Source organism: Procambarus clarkii, chromosome 32 (assembly GCF_040958095.1).
Source record: "Procambarus clarkii isolate CNS0578487 chromosome 32, FALCON_Pclarkii_2.0, whole genome shotgun sequence".
NCBI lineage: Eukaryota > Metazoa > Arthropoda > Malacostraca > Decapoda > Cambaridae > Procambarus > Procambarus clarkii.
The window spans coordinates 33,323,954-33,339,316 of record NC_091181.1 but is presented as its reverse complement, the minus strand read 5'-3'; the positions used below and the strand labels follow the sequence as shown (position 1 = coordinate 33,339,316).

At 47.9% G+C, this 15,363-nt stretch overlaps 1 protein-coding gene across 2 annotated transcripts in view; it reads left to right on the top strand.

Moving 5' to 3' along the window:
- LOC123759396 (atrophin-1) overlaps window positions 1-15,363 on the top strand; it is a 34,518-nt gene that overhangs the window by 8,534 nt on the left and 10,621 nt on the right. Inside the window, exon 2 of one of the 2 annotated variants that reach the window (XM_045744388.2) lies at window positions 15,069-15,359. The exons of the other annotated variant lie outside the window; for it this stretch is intronic. Within the exon in view, the coding sequence (XP_045600344.1) occupies window positions 15,331-15,359 (29 nt within the window). The 5' untranslated portion in view covers window positions 15,069-15,330. The remainder of the gene's footprint in view (window positions 1-15,068; window positions 15,360-15,363) is intronic. 2 annotated transcript variants of the gene reach the window in all.

The window sequence follows — 15,363 nt, the reverse complement described above, 5'->3', positions numbered from 1 at the left end:
GGTAACAGGAGTAGAAGAACCGGTAACACCGTCCTGGGACGTCTGGAGATGTGGGTAGAGGCAAGAGATCTTTGTAATATTAGGAAGCCTAATTATCTGTGAGTGGTAATGGTTGGTGGTGCAGGTGTAGTCGGGAGGGTCCTGCCTCGCGTGGTGCAGGTGTAGTCGGGAGGGTCCTGCCTCACATGGTGTAGCTAGGAGGGTCCTGCCTCACATGGTGTAGCTGGGAGGGTCCTGCCTCACGTGGTGTAGCTGGGAGGGTCCTGCTTCACGTGGTGCAGGTGTAGCTGGGAGGGTCCTGCCTCACGTGGTGCAGGTGTAGCTAGGAGGGTCCTGCCTCACATGGTGTAGCTGGGAGGGTCCTGCCTCACATGGTGTAGCTGGGAGGGTCCTGCCTCACGTGGTGTAGCTGGGAGGGTCCTGCTTCACGTGGTGCAGGTGTAGCTGGGAGGGTCCTGCCTCACGTGGTGCAGGTGTAGCTAGGAGGGTCCTGCCTCACATGGTGTAGCTGGGAGGGTCCTGCCTCACGTGGTGCAGGTGTAGCTAGGAGGGTCCTGCCTCACATGGTGTAGCTGGGAGGGTCCTGCCTCACATGGTGTAGCTGGGAGGGTCCTGCCTCACGTGGTGTAGCTGGGAGGGTCCTGCTTCACGTGGTGCAGGTGTAGCTGGGAGGGTCCTGCCTCACGTGGTGCAGGTGTAGCTAGGAGGGTCCTGCCTCACATGGTGTAGCTGGCAGAGTCCTGCCTCACATGGTTCATAACGGTACAGTGAGGTAACTGGCAGCGTCCCACATACTCAGGCTCCACTCTTCCTCCTGACCGCTGTTCCAGACTTCAATGTTTCCGACATAACATCTAAGCTTTGATCAAGCTTTGTGAGTTATAAACATTGTTTCAACTGTGAAAAGGAGTTTTGACATTCTTTAATGAGATAATTTTGTTGACCTATAAACCTTACTATTAAAGAATAATTAAATTGTAAGAAAAGTAAATGGAGTTTTGAACATTTCATTATTTTATATCGTAGAAATAGAACCTGGCTTTCTACGAGGAAGTACGTGAACTAAGAGGAGGAAGCGAGACTGGTCCTGGTGGAGCTGGGAACACTTAGAGGAAGCCAGAGGTCAGGTGAGGCAGCGACGTCACTCACACTGCCTCGCCCAGTGTTGGGAGGGGGGACCTCGCCCAGTGTTGGGAGGGAGGGGGGGACCTCGCCCAGTGTTGGGAGGGAGGGAGGGACCTCGCCCAGTGTTGGGAGGGAGGGAGGGACCTCGCCCAGTGTTGGGAGGGAGGGAGGGACCTCGCCCAGTGTTGGGAGGGAGGGAGGGACCTCGCCCAGTGTTGGGAGGGAGGGACCTCGCCCAGTGTTGGGAGGGAGGGGGGGGGACCTCGCCCAGTGTTGGGAGGGAGGGGGGGGGACCTCGCCCAGTGTTGGGAGGGAGGGGGGGGGACCTCGCCCAGTGTTGGGAGGGAGGGGGGGACCTCGCCCCAGTGTTGGGAGGGAGGGGGGGACCTCGCCCCAGTGTTGGGAGGGAGGGGGGGACCTCGCCCCAGTGTTGGGAGGGAGGGGGGGACCTCGCCCCAGTGTTGGGAGGGAGGGGGGGACCTCGCCCAGTGTTGGGAGGGAGGGGGGGGACCTCGCCCAGTGTTGGGAGGGGGGGGGGGACCTCGCCCAGTGTTGGGAGGGGGGGGGACCTCGCCCAGTGTTGGGAGGGGGGGGGGGACCTCGCCCAGTGTTGGGAGGGGGGAGGGACCTCGCCCAGTGTTGGGAGGGGGGGGGGGACCTCGCCCAGTGTTGGGAGGGGGGGGACCTCGCCCAGTGTTGGGAGGGGGGAGGGACCTCGCCCAGTGTTGGGAGGGGGGGGGGGACCTCGCCCAGTGTTGGGAGGGGGGGGGGACCTCGCCCAGTGTTGGGAGGGGGGAGGGACCTCGCCCAGTGTTGGGAGGGGGGGGACCTCGCCCAGTGTTGGGAGGGGGGGGGGGACCTCGCCCAGTGTTGGGAGATCATCTTCAAGACATTATTCGTGTGTTTACTGTTGGTGGTATTACAATGCACTGTTCATTATATTAATTTGTCGCAGGTGGGTAAAGGAACAGAAGACTGCTGACTCCTGTTAGCAGGCTGAGAGCTTTTCCTTCCCATTAATCATGGTAATCAATGGGAACTAGTTTCCCCTGGAGTACGACCCGCCAATCGTTTAACAACCAGGTACCCAATCACTGTTGGGGTAAGCAGAGACGTACAGTTAAGGATAGGCGGCCAGTCAGTCCTGCCCGGCTACGAACCTGGGCGAGGTATCTTGTGAAACACAGGGCGAGTGTGTTACAACAGCGCCACCGAGGGCTCTTATCATATCCTAATTACTTCCTTTCCCCGTACTGTTGTTGTTGTTTCAGATTTAGCTACTCAGAACGAGGTGCCCATGTAGCACGGGCTATGGTGAGCCCGTAAACCCCCGTACTTATGCTGCTACCTCTTGTAGCAGCAGCTTGGGGTGAGTGAGAGTGTGGGAAACACAACCCGAAGGAGCACCTCACTAGTTTATGACGCCCATTTCTGGCCAGAGGATCGAGGAGAGTTAAGAGTGCTGGACAAATCCACAAGGGCCGTGACGAGGATTCGAACCTGCGTCCGGGAGCATCCCAGATTTGTTTTTGTTCATTTGCTGCATCACGTTAGTGTGATCTGTGTGTGTAAAGAGTGCTGGACTCTACCACTGGACCCTGTGATGCTACTGGACCATAGTCATATTGCCTCCTGTTTTATTCTATTTTGGCGGTTAATCGATGCGATATTAACTAATGGTCAAATAATTGTTTATCTGAGGACCACCATCTCTAGTGGTCTCGACGAGGACAGGAAGCCGGCTGTTTGTCAAAAGTCAAACAACTGAAGCTGTTTTGGGATTTACAGCTTCGGCGGGTAGGCGGTTCCATGGGTTTATTGTGGCTGCTTCAGCTTGAAGCCGTTGCTCCTTGTCTGTGTTACATTTGGTATATTAAAGAAGTGATAGGAATCAGCTTCCTCAAAATTGTTCAGTATTTTAAAAATAACGATGAGATCAGCCCCTGTAGCTCGGGGGCCCTCAAATTTTCCTGGTATGAAGATCGACTTAGTTATATGAAGATTTCTGTCGCCTGTGGTGATTCTGCGACCTAATTGTTATACCTGTGACAGAATTTATTATAAAATAGCTGTTTTCGTGTTGACTCGCAGAGTATTCCGTCTAGAGTCACGTGTTTAGACGTTTCCAAGTGTGGACCATCAAGCCAGGAGCCGCCACCATCCACAGGCGCGGTCCAGCCTCCGCTAGTGATGCCATCAACCTTAGCTACCTCCTCATTTCCAGCATATCGGGATGACAGTGTGGTCAATTACGATAAGAATAGTTGGTGCATGTGTATAGCTACGGTGTGTAGTTGCGCCAGTAGTGGCGTAGCGACCTGTGAGTGTAGCGACGGTGTGTTGACGGTGTTGTAGAAACGGCATTAAATTAGCCACCCTTGAAATTGTCCTGGGTGCTGTGGCGGCGACGGGTGACCTCCCTGAGGAACACCCGCACGTCAGCATGCCTCGCTGGCCGTTCACCTTGTTGTATACAACAAGTCCAGATATTCGACATTCAACATATATTTTTTTGGAATGGTTGTGTGTACAACTGCGTACATTGTTGTGAGGCAGGCGTGTGTCTGATTGTTGTTTATGTCTTGCTGGCCAGCACACTGTGGCAGACGGTTGGTACAAGTTAAGTGAGAAGGTGGTGAAGGCCAAGACCGTCAGTAGTTTCAAAGCGTTATATGATAAAGAGTGCTGGGAAGATAGGCGAGGGTGGTGTGTGTGGCGTGGTATAGGTACCTGAAAAGGTACGTGATCAACCAGGCTGTGATTCATACGTCAGACTGCGTCCAACAGCCTAGTTGACCAGATGGCCAACCAGGAGGCCTGGTCAGAGACCGGGCCGACGGGACGTTGATCCGTGTGAACCACCACAAGGTAGTGGTGGCTTGACCTCACTTGAAGGTGTATCACAGGTGATGGCGTTTGGGCAGGTGAGTGTTCACTCTGTACAAGTGTTGTGCAACTCGCTTGGCCTAAAAGTTCACAAACGCGATGAACACACACTTTCCCGCCTGGAAATATATTACAAAAGCCTATTATTTCCAATGTGTACACCCAAGTTAGAATACATAGGGACAGTGGAGCCTTCCCCTCAGGATACCAACAAGTCACAAGAATTTCAAAAGCATGATACCAAATTGATGATGTCACCGAAGCTTCGAGCTATACACAGGTCACACATTTACAGCCAACCACACTGAAAGGTTCAAATGATAAACAAAAGACAGGATTACTTCCAGGAAAAGCCGGATAAAGAACATTTCTTTCGTTCTCCGAGAGGACGTGTGCTTAAGAGTGTAGAGGAGTGTAGCGGCCTGCAGGACCAGCTTGTGTGTACAAATCGACATTACAGACTTTAAATACGGTAAATGGACAAAAACGGGTCTCCAGGAGCTTGAGCCCTGCCCTATAAACTAGACATCAGAAATTCCCAACGCACGCATACTAGTACACAAGCATGCACAGCTGACCTACATAAGTATGCTGGTAAACTCTCGCGGGGAGCATAAGGCAAGACTTGGCGGAGCAGGTCGTCAGCCTGCTCCGCCCAGCTAATGTGTGACCTTATCTCGGGTGTGATCCGAGGTACGGGTGTGACCCGAGGTACGGGTGTGACCCGAGGTACGGGTGCAGGTGGTGGGTGAGGCCGACGGGGCTCACACAGCAGTAACACAGGACACACGTGAAAGCCAGAGACACAGGAGGCCGGGGGGGGGGGGGGACGTCGGGAAACACCAGTGTAAGGAGCTACGAACAAGTGAAATGGGCTACAAAAAAGATGAAGTACCACGTGAAACGTGAAACATAAGTCATTGCAGTAACTAATCAAGATTGGAAAAGGTGGGGCTAGGGAACCCCTTGACCCTGCAAGTACATCCAGGCGAGTGTTTCAGAATATCAAACCAGAGATAACGGAAATGGAAATTACGAGGAGAAAGCCCAAATCCAATGACAATATAGCACACACAGAAGGGATATAGTGACATTATAGGAGCTGGGCTGTGAGGATCAGAGTGAAGGAAGGTTACCCAACCATTTAGGACTCCAATCAATTGGTTGACGAGTCCAATTGGTTGGACTAGAGGTAACAAGGTACAGTTGAGACTCTGACGTTGATTACTCCAGGGGTCAGTGATCCAAGAGTCCGCCCTCGCTGCTTAATTCGGAATATATATATAATATAAAATGGCTGATTCTAGATTTTTTTGTGTTGAATTATTTCCACCATTTGACACAGAATTCCCCCGACGAAGCTTAATTATTTAATGTTTATTTAATGTTGATCTTCCACAACTCTTCTTAACATACTTCAGAGACCACAGTGAGTGGCAGTGATAGTGTTAACATTGGGCAATTATAATTGGTTATTAATGTTGATAGTGTGTGTGTTGGGGTAGCTGGGGGATGTTTAAAGGTCAGTGCCACATCTGGGTCTTGCCACACGATTACCACATCACCGTAACCCACATCCTCCATCACCCCCCCCCCCCCCCGCTCCTCCCTACCGTTTCTCTCCCTCCCTCACCTCCAGGGAAGGTAGCCTTCACTGTCACCACAACCACCATCACCTTTGTTCATAGTGATCACCTTTGTCACACCCGCCACCATAACGGTAGGGGTCACACCCCCCCCCCCCCTCCCTCCCCGCCACTGCCCTCGAGGGGAAGTAAAGATGGACAACAAGACTCAAATTAGAGGAAGAGACGACAAGAAGTCCTCGTAGACAGGTGGAGACAATACGCGGAAGTAGCGTAAGGAAATAATTGTCCCGCGTGGAATGCGCGTAAGTAATACGCCGTGGAAGCCGCCTCCATCCACAACTACCAGCGAAGATATGGCTCTGAACGAGAACCTCAGGAATGACACACACACAGGTTACACTAACGTGATGCATCAAATGAACAAATCCAAAAGGGCAACAAATCTGTGGATTTCCACAAGTGGAACAAATCCACTTTTACCCTGTCGTAGCTCAGTCGATTAAGGCAGTGTCTGGGATGCTCCCGGACGCAGGTTCGAATCCTCGTCACGGCCCTTGTGGATTTGTTCAACCTCAAGAATGGCTTAACATTCAACGCTCCAGGCACAAATAAGCTGGGAGGCGAGTCGTAAAGATCTAGATTAAATTGTTAATTAAGTACATCACCACTATTACAGCCGCTAACATCACCACTAATACCACCACTACTGCCCTTACCACCACTACCACCATCCATCACCATTACCATCACTAAATCATCATGTTGGCCATCACAGTCATCATGTTGGCCATCACAGTCATCATGTTGGCCATCACAGTCATCATGTTGGCCATCACAGTCATCATGTTGGCCATCACAGTCATCATGTTGGCCATCACAGTCATCATGTTGGCCATCACAGTCATCATGTTGGCCATCACAGTCATCATGTTGGCCATCACAGTCATCATGTTGGCCATCACAGTCATCATGTTGGCCATCACAGTCATCATGTTGGCCATCACAGTCATCATGTTGGCCATCACAGTCATCATGTTGGCCATCACAGTCATCATGTTGGCCATCACAGTCATCACGATGATAATTCATTCATAAGTATACATTATACCAAAATAATTGAAAGTGGTGAAGCTGAACACCAAAACAATGGCTTCAGAAGTGATAAGACTCGGCATCATAAAAGTCTAAATACTCTTGCATGGTAAGCAACAATGTGCAGAAGAACGCAGCAGTGTGGCCGGAGAACCAGAAGCACCAGTTCCTGAGAAGTCTTGTCATGTTGCTTATCTCTCACCTGCTGATAAGTGTCAGTCTTGAGGATGACAGTGAGAGGTCACCCCTCCACACTTCACGTCCACATCTCCTTATAAGCTCTCTGCTACTTTGATTAAGTAACTGCATTTGATGTGCTTTTATTACTTTTTATTTTAGTGGTTTGAAGGATGCAACTGGTGTGACTAAGTATGACATTTATGGAGGGAAAATGACTAAATGAATATGCGAGTAATGTTCCAGTTTTGATAATGGGTTGAGCGACCTCAACGCTGGACGAGTAATGAGCATACTGGACAGTTGATGCCATGAGGTGTAGTGACCTCAACGCTGGACGAGTAATGAGCATACTGGACAGTTGATGCCATGAGGTGTAGTGACCTCAACGCTAGACAAGTAATGATCACACTGGACAGTTGATTGTAGGGTGACCTCTGGCGCCCGTGGCCAGGCCGGGGTGACCTCTGGCGCCCGTGGCCAGGCCGGGGTGACCTCTGGCGCCCGTGGCCAGGCCGGGGTGACCCTCTCCTGCAGCCACACGTCTTGAAAGCGGCAGCTGAAGCAACACTTCGCCTGTTGAGCCCTGCAGCTGTACAGTATAATTGTGTCAGTGATGGCATGTAATTATAATCTGGTAATTACGCCATTTGCCTGGACCGGATGAGTGATAGTTGGTGCAGCAGGAACAACAAGCCATTATAAATAACTAATCAAGTGCAAATATTAGGTAAAACTTAGAGCAGGGGGCGAAGCATTAATTTAGACCTACGGTAATTGTTAAAAAAATCATTATTAATATTAAAGATAACGCAGCAGCGTTGTGAGGTAGCAGGAGTAGCAATAATACTAGTATGAACCAATAGAGGCAATGTGATCCGCAGGGTTATTGCTACCAGCAAGAACTAACAGGATCTTGACCATCTGAATGGTAGGTTACCCGGGGGGTGGCAGAGGGACCTTTACCATCAGTGACAGAGCGGTGAGCGGAGTTGTGATAGAGGCCACTGCCTCAGGACCCAGCTGTCTGGGATGGCCGGGGCTGGGGCCCAGGTGGGGAGTGTTGTTTGGGGGCTGGGGTTGTGGGAAGAATGCCGGCGGGTATCTCCCTCATGGGGCCCCTGGGGGTCCCTACTGCCACCACCCACCATTACTATCTCCAGCTGATCCCCCCCCCTCTCTCTCTCTCTCTCTCTGTCACTCTCTTTCTTTCACTCTCTTTCTTTGGGTGAAGCTGATGACGTTGTGTTAGAAGCGTTCCCTTTATTGCTGGTCTTTACGGCCACAGTGCTCTGGGCCAGACTGGTGCTCTCTCTGGCACTAACACACTTACTGCGGTTACTCCACCCTGGCCGAGTACTCACGTCCACCCGAGCACCAGGATGTTCACTTTCCTCGTTCACTAGAATGGTCACTCCCCTAGTCCACGAGGATGTTCACTCTCCTTGAGCACTGAGATGTTCACTAAAACATCGAGTGAGTGAGAGGGGGGAGCAATGCGAGGCGTCGGTTGGACTTGACAAATGTCGAAAAGATCCGTCTGTACCTCATTTATTATGTTAACAGGTAATTTATTCTAGAAATCTACAACCCTATTCCAAAACCAGTATTTACCCAGGTCTTTCCCCGAGTCTAAAATAAGGTAGTCTTTCGAGTCTGGTTTTAATATTGATCTACACAAAGAAATCGTGATATATCGATAAGAAAATCAATTGGAGTCAAGCGGCTCCAGGTAATTGGTCCAGGATTCGAACCGGCAACATGAGTACTTCTAAGAGCACACCTTAACCAGGTTGGTTAAGGCGTTCGCTTGGGAGTGCCCATGTTACTGGTTCGAATCCCACACATGGATTCAATTGATTTCCTCAATATTGATCTGTTTTTTACCTTCGTTTAGTGGTATTGGAGCAAGCACCATGACGTACCTTCCCTCCCCACTCTCACTCGGCCCTGACGCACAGGGTGTGTTCACCACGGAATATGGCAGCTATTCACGCTATTGTCTGGGGAAATCGCAGCACGAGCTATGGTGATATGGTGTTGGGGAGGACGAAACTCCCCGCCAATGAGCGCCCTCCCAATCTGTATTGTGCAGATATGTTCCGAGCTGTGGCATGACAATATTGCCGGATGATCATCCTCGCCCTTACCAAATTGCGCCCAACATAACAAAGAAACACAATCACTAGATTATTGTTCACCATCGTCCTTACTACGATGAATTAATGCTGGAAATGTCAGTGATTCAGTTCACCAGACGGCACTGCTCCTGTGCCAGGTAAGTCTACTACAGGCTCACCATAGCCCGTGCTACGTGCAACTTGTTCCGAGTAGCTGAATCTATAACAACAACTGTCAGTGATTGGTTTTTGCCTGGGTTTACCTGACACTCTGGCCGTTGGTTGTGTAAGCCAGCGTGTCTAGATCAGTGTTCCGAGCGCCTGGCCTACACATTGTATTTCACGACTGATTCATTGTGAACTGTGTGTGTTTAAAGTTTAAAAATAGTTCAGAATAAACAGAGCAAACTGGAGTATTGTTCTGGTATCACCAAAACATTTATAAGTTTAACACGACTCCATTATAACATGCCTTAATGGAATTCTTGAAGTATGCATTTTACTTTCGGTTATTCTCAAATGTTAAATTTATTTAATAATAATAATAAATAATAACTAGTAATGATGTCACTTGCCATGAGTATTTGCGAGGTGTGGTGTGGGACGGGTAATTACTGCCGATACGTTGATAAGTTAGTGTATGCAAACGAGGAGGACGGGCTCACCATAGCCCGTGCTACATGGACATTTCGTTCTGTGTAGCTAAATCTTCAACAAAACCAACCGATAAGGAGTCACAATAACGTGGCTGAAAAATGTTGACCAAACCACACTCTAAGAAAGTGAAGAGACGACGTCGTTTCGGTCCGTCCTGGACCATTATCAAGTCGATTGTGATTATCACAATCGACATGATAATGGTCCAGGACGGACTGAAACGTCGTCGTCGTCGTCTCTTCACTTTCTAGTGTGTGGTTTGGTCAACATAAGTTAGTGTAGGTCACGGGCTACTCGTGTGTGTCCCGCCTCTTGGGTGGCTTGACAGTCATCAGTTAGTATAGAGTACTATAGACGGTTACCATATGACAGTTACCTGCTTACTGTCTGAAAGGTACTTGCATCTCGCCATCTCTCTCTCTCTTGGTGTCTGCCATTTCGCTCTCTATCATCTCGTCTCTTCCCCTTTTCTTGCTCTCCAGACCAATAACGTAAATTATATTGAACTCCCGAAGGTTAACAGTATTCATAAAATGTGAAGTAATTTTGTAAAGTGTACACAGTGAAGTGTGTGTATCACCAGAGTTAATTAACATTGTAAACCAGAATTGGTTATAAATAAACCAAAATCTTGCAAGATATTGAAGAAACTCGATAACTTTCAAACGACAGGAACTCATACCCCCACACCCACCCGTAATGAAAGTAAGGACGTTTCGGTCTGTCCTACCAAGGACAAAGCGCTTGCGAAACGCCAGGAGGATGTCTTAACCACCACACCACGGGGACTTCAATTACAAATGTTAACCTGAAACTATCTTAAACACATTTACAAACAAACGTGTTAACTGCGGGCTCAATGGCGATTTAATTCTCAGACAAGCAGCTCTGGCGGAACAAATAATGATCCAAACCACACACTGAAGGCGTCAGAATGTACACGTAGCCTAACAAAGCGCAAGACAATGTGCGTGTTGGAGAAAGACGTGGACAGAGGCGAGCGGCGGAGACTGTGACAATGCCAGCCGGCTCCAGCCTGTTGTGTCACAGGCTCTGGAGGCTGAGAAAGACCTCGTGACCATTCACTCTTCGTGACAGGGGCACCCTGCAGTGTCACCCATCGCGTGAGCTTGATGGTCACTAATGGGTGGTGTCGGAACTTTTGTTTTCATCTCGTGTGTTGGGCAAGATCAAAACCAACTTTCGATCTTGTAGTAAAATATCTAGACAACGATACCTGACCACAGTGCAAGGTGCAGGAAGCGTCGAGGCTACTTTAGACTGCACACAGGTGTAGTAAGACACTGACTTGCCTCTCCTAGCATATCTTAGCTTGTTAGTTGCAACAGTGGGTTGCATCTACCTGACAAACTAGGCAATGTGTGTATTTATTGCCGTATTAGTTCATGTATGCGGCAAACTGTTTGCCGTATACATAAACTATTCTAATGACTGATTGCCAACATTAGCAAATTTACAGTTGATACAAAACTAGGACGGGAAATAAATTCAGGCGAATCAAATAGCTGAAAAATAAAGTAGCCGGCTTTTAACATGAACGAGATATCGCCAGATGCAGTTTAATGTTTACAAATAAAGGATTCCGAGTTGAGGTAATAAGTCGTCACCAGTTATTTCGTCGAGAATTCTTAAATTGCCAAACCGGGTACTTTGATTAATATTTTGAAACGTTAGCAATAATATATAATCTAATAATTCAGTTATATTTTGCTCATTTACATCATACTATTAAATTTACTTAATAGTGGGCTGGGCTGGGCTGGGCTAGGCTAGGCTAGGCTAGGCTAGGCTAGGCTGCTAGATTGGACTGGATTAGGTTAAGTAGTTTTGATATCAGATGCCTATTGTCTAACCATCTGATTATGGAATGACCAATAGCCGTCTGGGTCGTCGACTGTCGGCGTCAGTGTCCAGGTGGACCAACCCTGAACGAGTCCCTCCGTGATTACCACATTTCCCCAAACATGGCGTTATGGATGCTACCTGTGTGAGAGTCCTGTAGTAAAATAGCCACGTTTGACTATTTTACAACAGGGAAACCATTAATCATGGTTCACGGTTTTGATTATTGATAAAGTCTAATATAATTCTGTGGGTAGATGACTGTGCAGCTGCTTGTGTTGCCCTCTACCCGTCTCAGGCGGCACCTACCGACAGCTCACTAAACATGGCTGCAGCCGCCAGTCCCACACATGGCCGTCATGCGACGCTGCCCAGCAAACAATTACATCCGTTACTCCATCAGCTGGGATACGATAACAGTTCATCAAAAGGGAGCTGTTATAGCCGTTGCGATCACCACGGTAGACTGGAGATACTCTGATTGGTGTTTCTCCCCCCCCCCCCCCCCCCCGGGTAAATATGGGAGCTTTAACCTTGCATCTACGTTCCTAGCGCTAGTTTAACGTTATTCAATTATATTGTACGTAATAATAATAATAATAATATGAAACATAAGGGTGTCAACATCACACATTGGTCACTGCTGGATCAACTCGTTCTCATAATAGCACGTCGCATTTTTGACGTATACTTTACCTAAAATAAAAAACTGTTGTACTAGAAAGTGGTAGCGGCTCGCAAAATTTACATAATTTCCCGTTTTCTGTTCGTAAGTCCTCTGGTAGGTTAGGTTAAGGCACTTTTTGTACGACAGTTCTTGACATTGGGAACGCTGGCGAGAACGGGCTGGCTGGAATGTGTTGATCACTGCTGGATGGTGCTGGGACGTGAGATTACTGGCCCACCTCTTGTAGCAACATGTTTACACGGAAATGTAAACTTATTGCATCGTATTCATAAATAAGAGAATGAGAATTCATAATCAAAACCCAATGGCATCGCCCTATATACAAAACGGTTCACCTTAACTTGCAGCCCGTGCTTGTATAACCTTCACGGCACCAAGTTTTCCCATATCCAGGTGTACATTTACCAGTCCGGTCCCGATGTTCCGCTTCTGGGAAAAGCTTTTTTTAAGTCGGATTTTAAAGAGAGTTACTTATCTACGGAGTCTTGAGCGAGTCTGCACTAGTTATCCACATAGGGAAGAGCGTGAGAGGTAGGGAGTGGGTGTATATAATTCTGGTGTGGAGCTGTGATAGTTTTGGGTGGGTAGAGATATAGCAGCAGGTGGCGGGGAGGGAGCGTGACGCAGACCACAGGCACGCCGCCGCCGCCACGGCCTGCTCCCTCAGCGTGATCATCACGGTCGTGCACGCCGCCTGCACTTCTCCTCTTGCTGGAAACTCTTACCGTTTCGGCGCCCATTTTGGTTTGATCTTGGGATTAAAGTCTATCAATATATGGAAGATTCTCAAGGCTACAAAAGAGCTTACCGACCAACCAGATAAGTAAACTTTAGATCTGAACATAACTGTAATTATCAAAAGGAACCAAACCGGGAACACTATGTAACAGACCTGAATGCAGTCCAATACTTAAGTAAACTCTTAGTATATATACACCGTTAAATTGTATACACTTCTTGGTGTACCTAATTCAGCTCCCATGTCATGATTGCGCTATTTAAATAAAGATTTTCTAAATTTTGCCTAGCGTTGGGTTTGGCGCCTAATTGTTCGACTGAGATGAATTTACTTAGAGTTTGTTGATATTCCAACTTTCTGTTCACACACGGGTGGTCTTCACCCTTCTCAGACACGTAAACGTTGTTCATACGGAAACGTTACCATTCAGTTGTGTGTTAAGTGTTTGATGACTTGGCTAGCCTCGTGTAGCAGTGTATTCTCATTGTTTACTCTATCATTTTCACTGAATAAGCTCTTGGATGGCTTAACTGGCCGTACATATTGTTTATATTATAAATAGAGCCCCAACTTATAGCAAATGTATCTGGAGTTACACACAGAAATCCCAATAGCGTGATGCATCAAATGAACGAACAACTTATTTACAGCTCGGGTATATGGGGGAATTGTGTAAAAACCTGGTTTGTGTCTCGGAGAGACTGCAGGTTCCGTGGTAGGTCAAGTTGATTTCCCGGTTGCCATTCTTTTTACCATGTCGTAACTCAGTCGATTAAGGAGCGTCTGGGATCCTCTCGGACGGAGGTTCGAACCCTCGTCACGACCCTTGTGGATTTGTTCATTTTATCTGGAGTTTTTTTTTTCAATATCTGGAGACACCTCAGTAGTGACGTACTTGCTCATTAAGCTGTGAATGATGGTTACTTCACCACCGCAGTTTCAAGCTGGTTCCACTCGTTTACCGCCCTCGCCACGCACCAATATGAGTTCCTTACCTCATTTGTTTCTAACTTCCAATTGTGTGCCGTCGTTGTGGGGTGGCGTCACTGGTCTTATAGTGCTGTGAGATAGATACCTTCTGTTTGTCACTCGGCTGTGGCGAGTCTCCTTCCTTTTGATGCACTGACTTTGCTGTGCTTTGATTGACAGCCGTCTGTGCCTTTGCAGACTTGAAGATGTATATGTCAGCTTTTACCGCGCATACACGCACATTTTATCACTCGATTAAAGGAAACCTTTCACTTCTTTAGACTTAATTGGTTTGTCGTTAATTTTAAACCATTGTTATGTGTTACAGCTGGCTGGTCAAAAATAATTTATCTGAACTAAGATTGTCATGCCCTTTGATAATTTTTAAATATATATTATTTAACACCACTTACAGTAACTCTCTGCATTTGATAATTATTTCTTAAACTTTACTTCACAAGACTATGCTTGTCACTTATTAGAGGAAGTTAGTAACTAGTCAGAATCAGAGCTCGGTCTATGAGGCTCCGAGAGTTGTGTTGTTCTCCCGATGAATGTCACCGGTAAACTTGTATCTTGTAGGGTGTAGCCTCTTGTGATGTACACTACATCCAGCCATTCTGTTTCACCCTGTTCACTGCAGTTCGTTGTATTTACCTGAGAGCCACTATCTCTAGTGGCTTCGACAGGGACAGGAAGCCGGTGGCTTGAACAAATCCACAAGAGCCGTGACGAGGATTTGTTCATTTGATGCATCACGTTAGGGTGATTTCTGTGTGTAAGCCGGTGGCTTGTTGAAGCCCCCCCCCCCCCACCCCATTTTTCCTAAGGAATTTTAACTGGATTTTTATCTGGCATTGACGGCTTCGGCTGGTAGGCAGTTCCATGGGTTTATCATTGATTTATTTTTATATTATACAATGTATTAGTTATACTGCATGCATTTATTAAATCAATCATCTGATATTATGACTGGTATCGTCACGTGCCGGTCTGAAGGATGTAGTTAATGTGAGCCCATATTTACCTATCCGAGGTTACTGTATAATGTTATCCTTGACATGAAGGCACTCTGTACTAGCAACAAAACAATAGGAGCGTGTTTATTAATATTAACAAAATTATCTGGAAAAGGTGTCAAGCTTATGTTGTTTCTTTTGCAGGTAGAGTATAGTACATGGCCTTGACGAGGCTTTGGGTGGTGGTGGTCCACACGACCAGGTGTGCAGTGCGTCCAGACTAGCAGGTGTGTGGTGGTCCAGACGAGCAGGTGTGTGGTGGTCCAGACGAGCAGGTGTGTGGTGGTCCAGACGAGCAGGTGTGAGGTGCACCCCTGGGAGTACATGGTGTGCCTCCTCCCGCCCCCAGACTACTTTAAATCGTGTGTCGTCCTTACAAACGTGAGCTTCCCAAGACGGCAAGAGCATGAGGGATGAGGACAGGACAAACAGAAGGTTA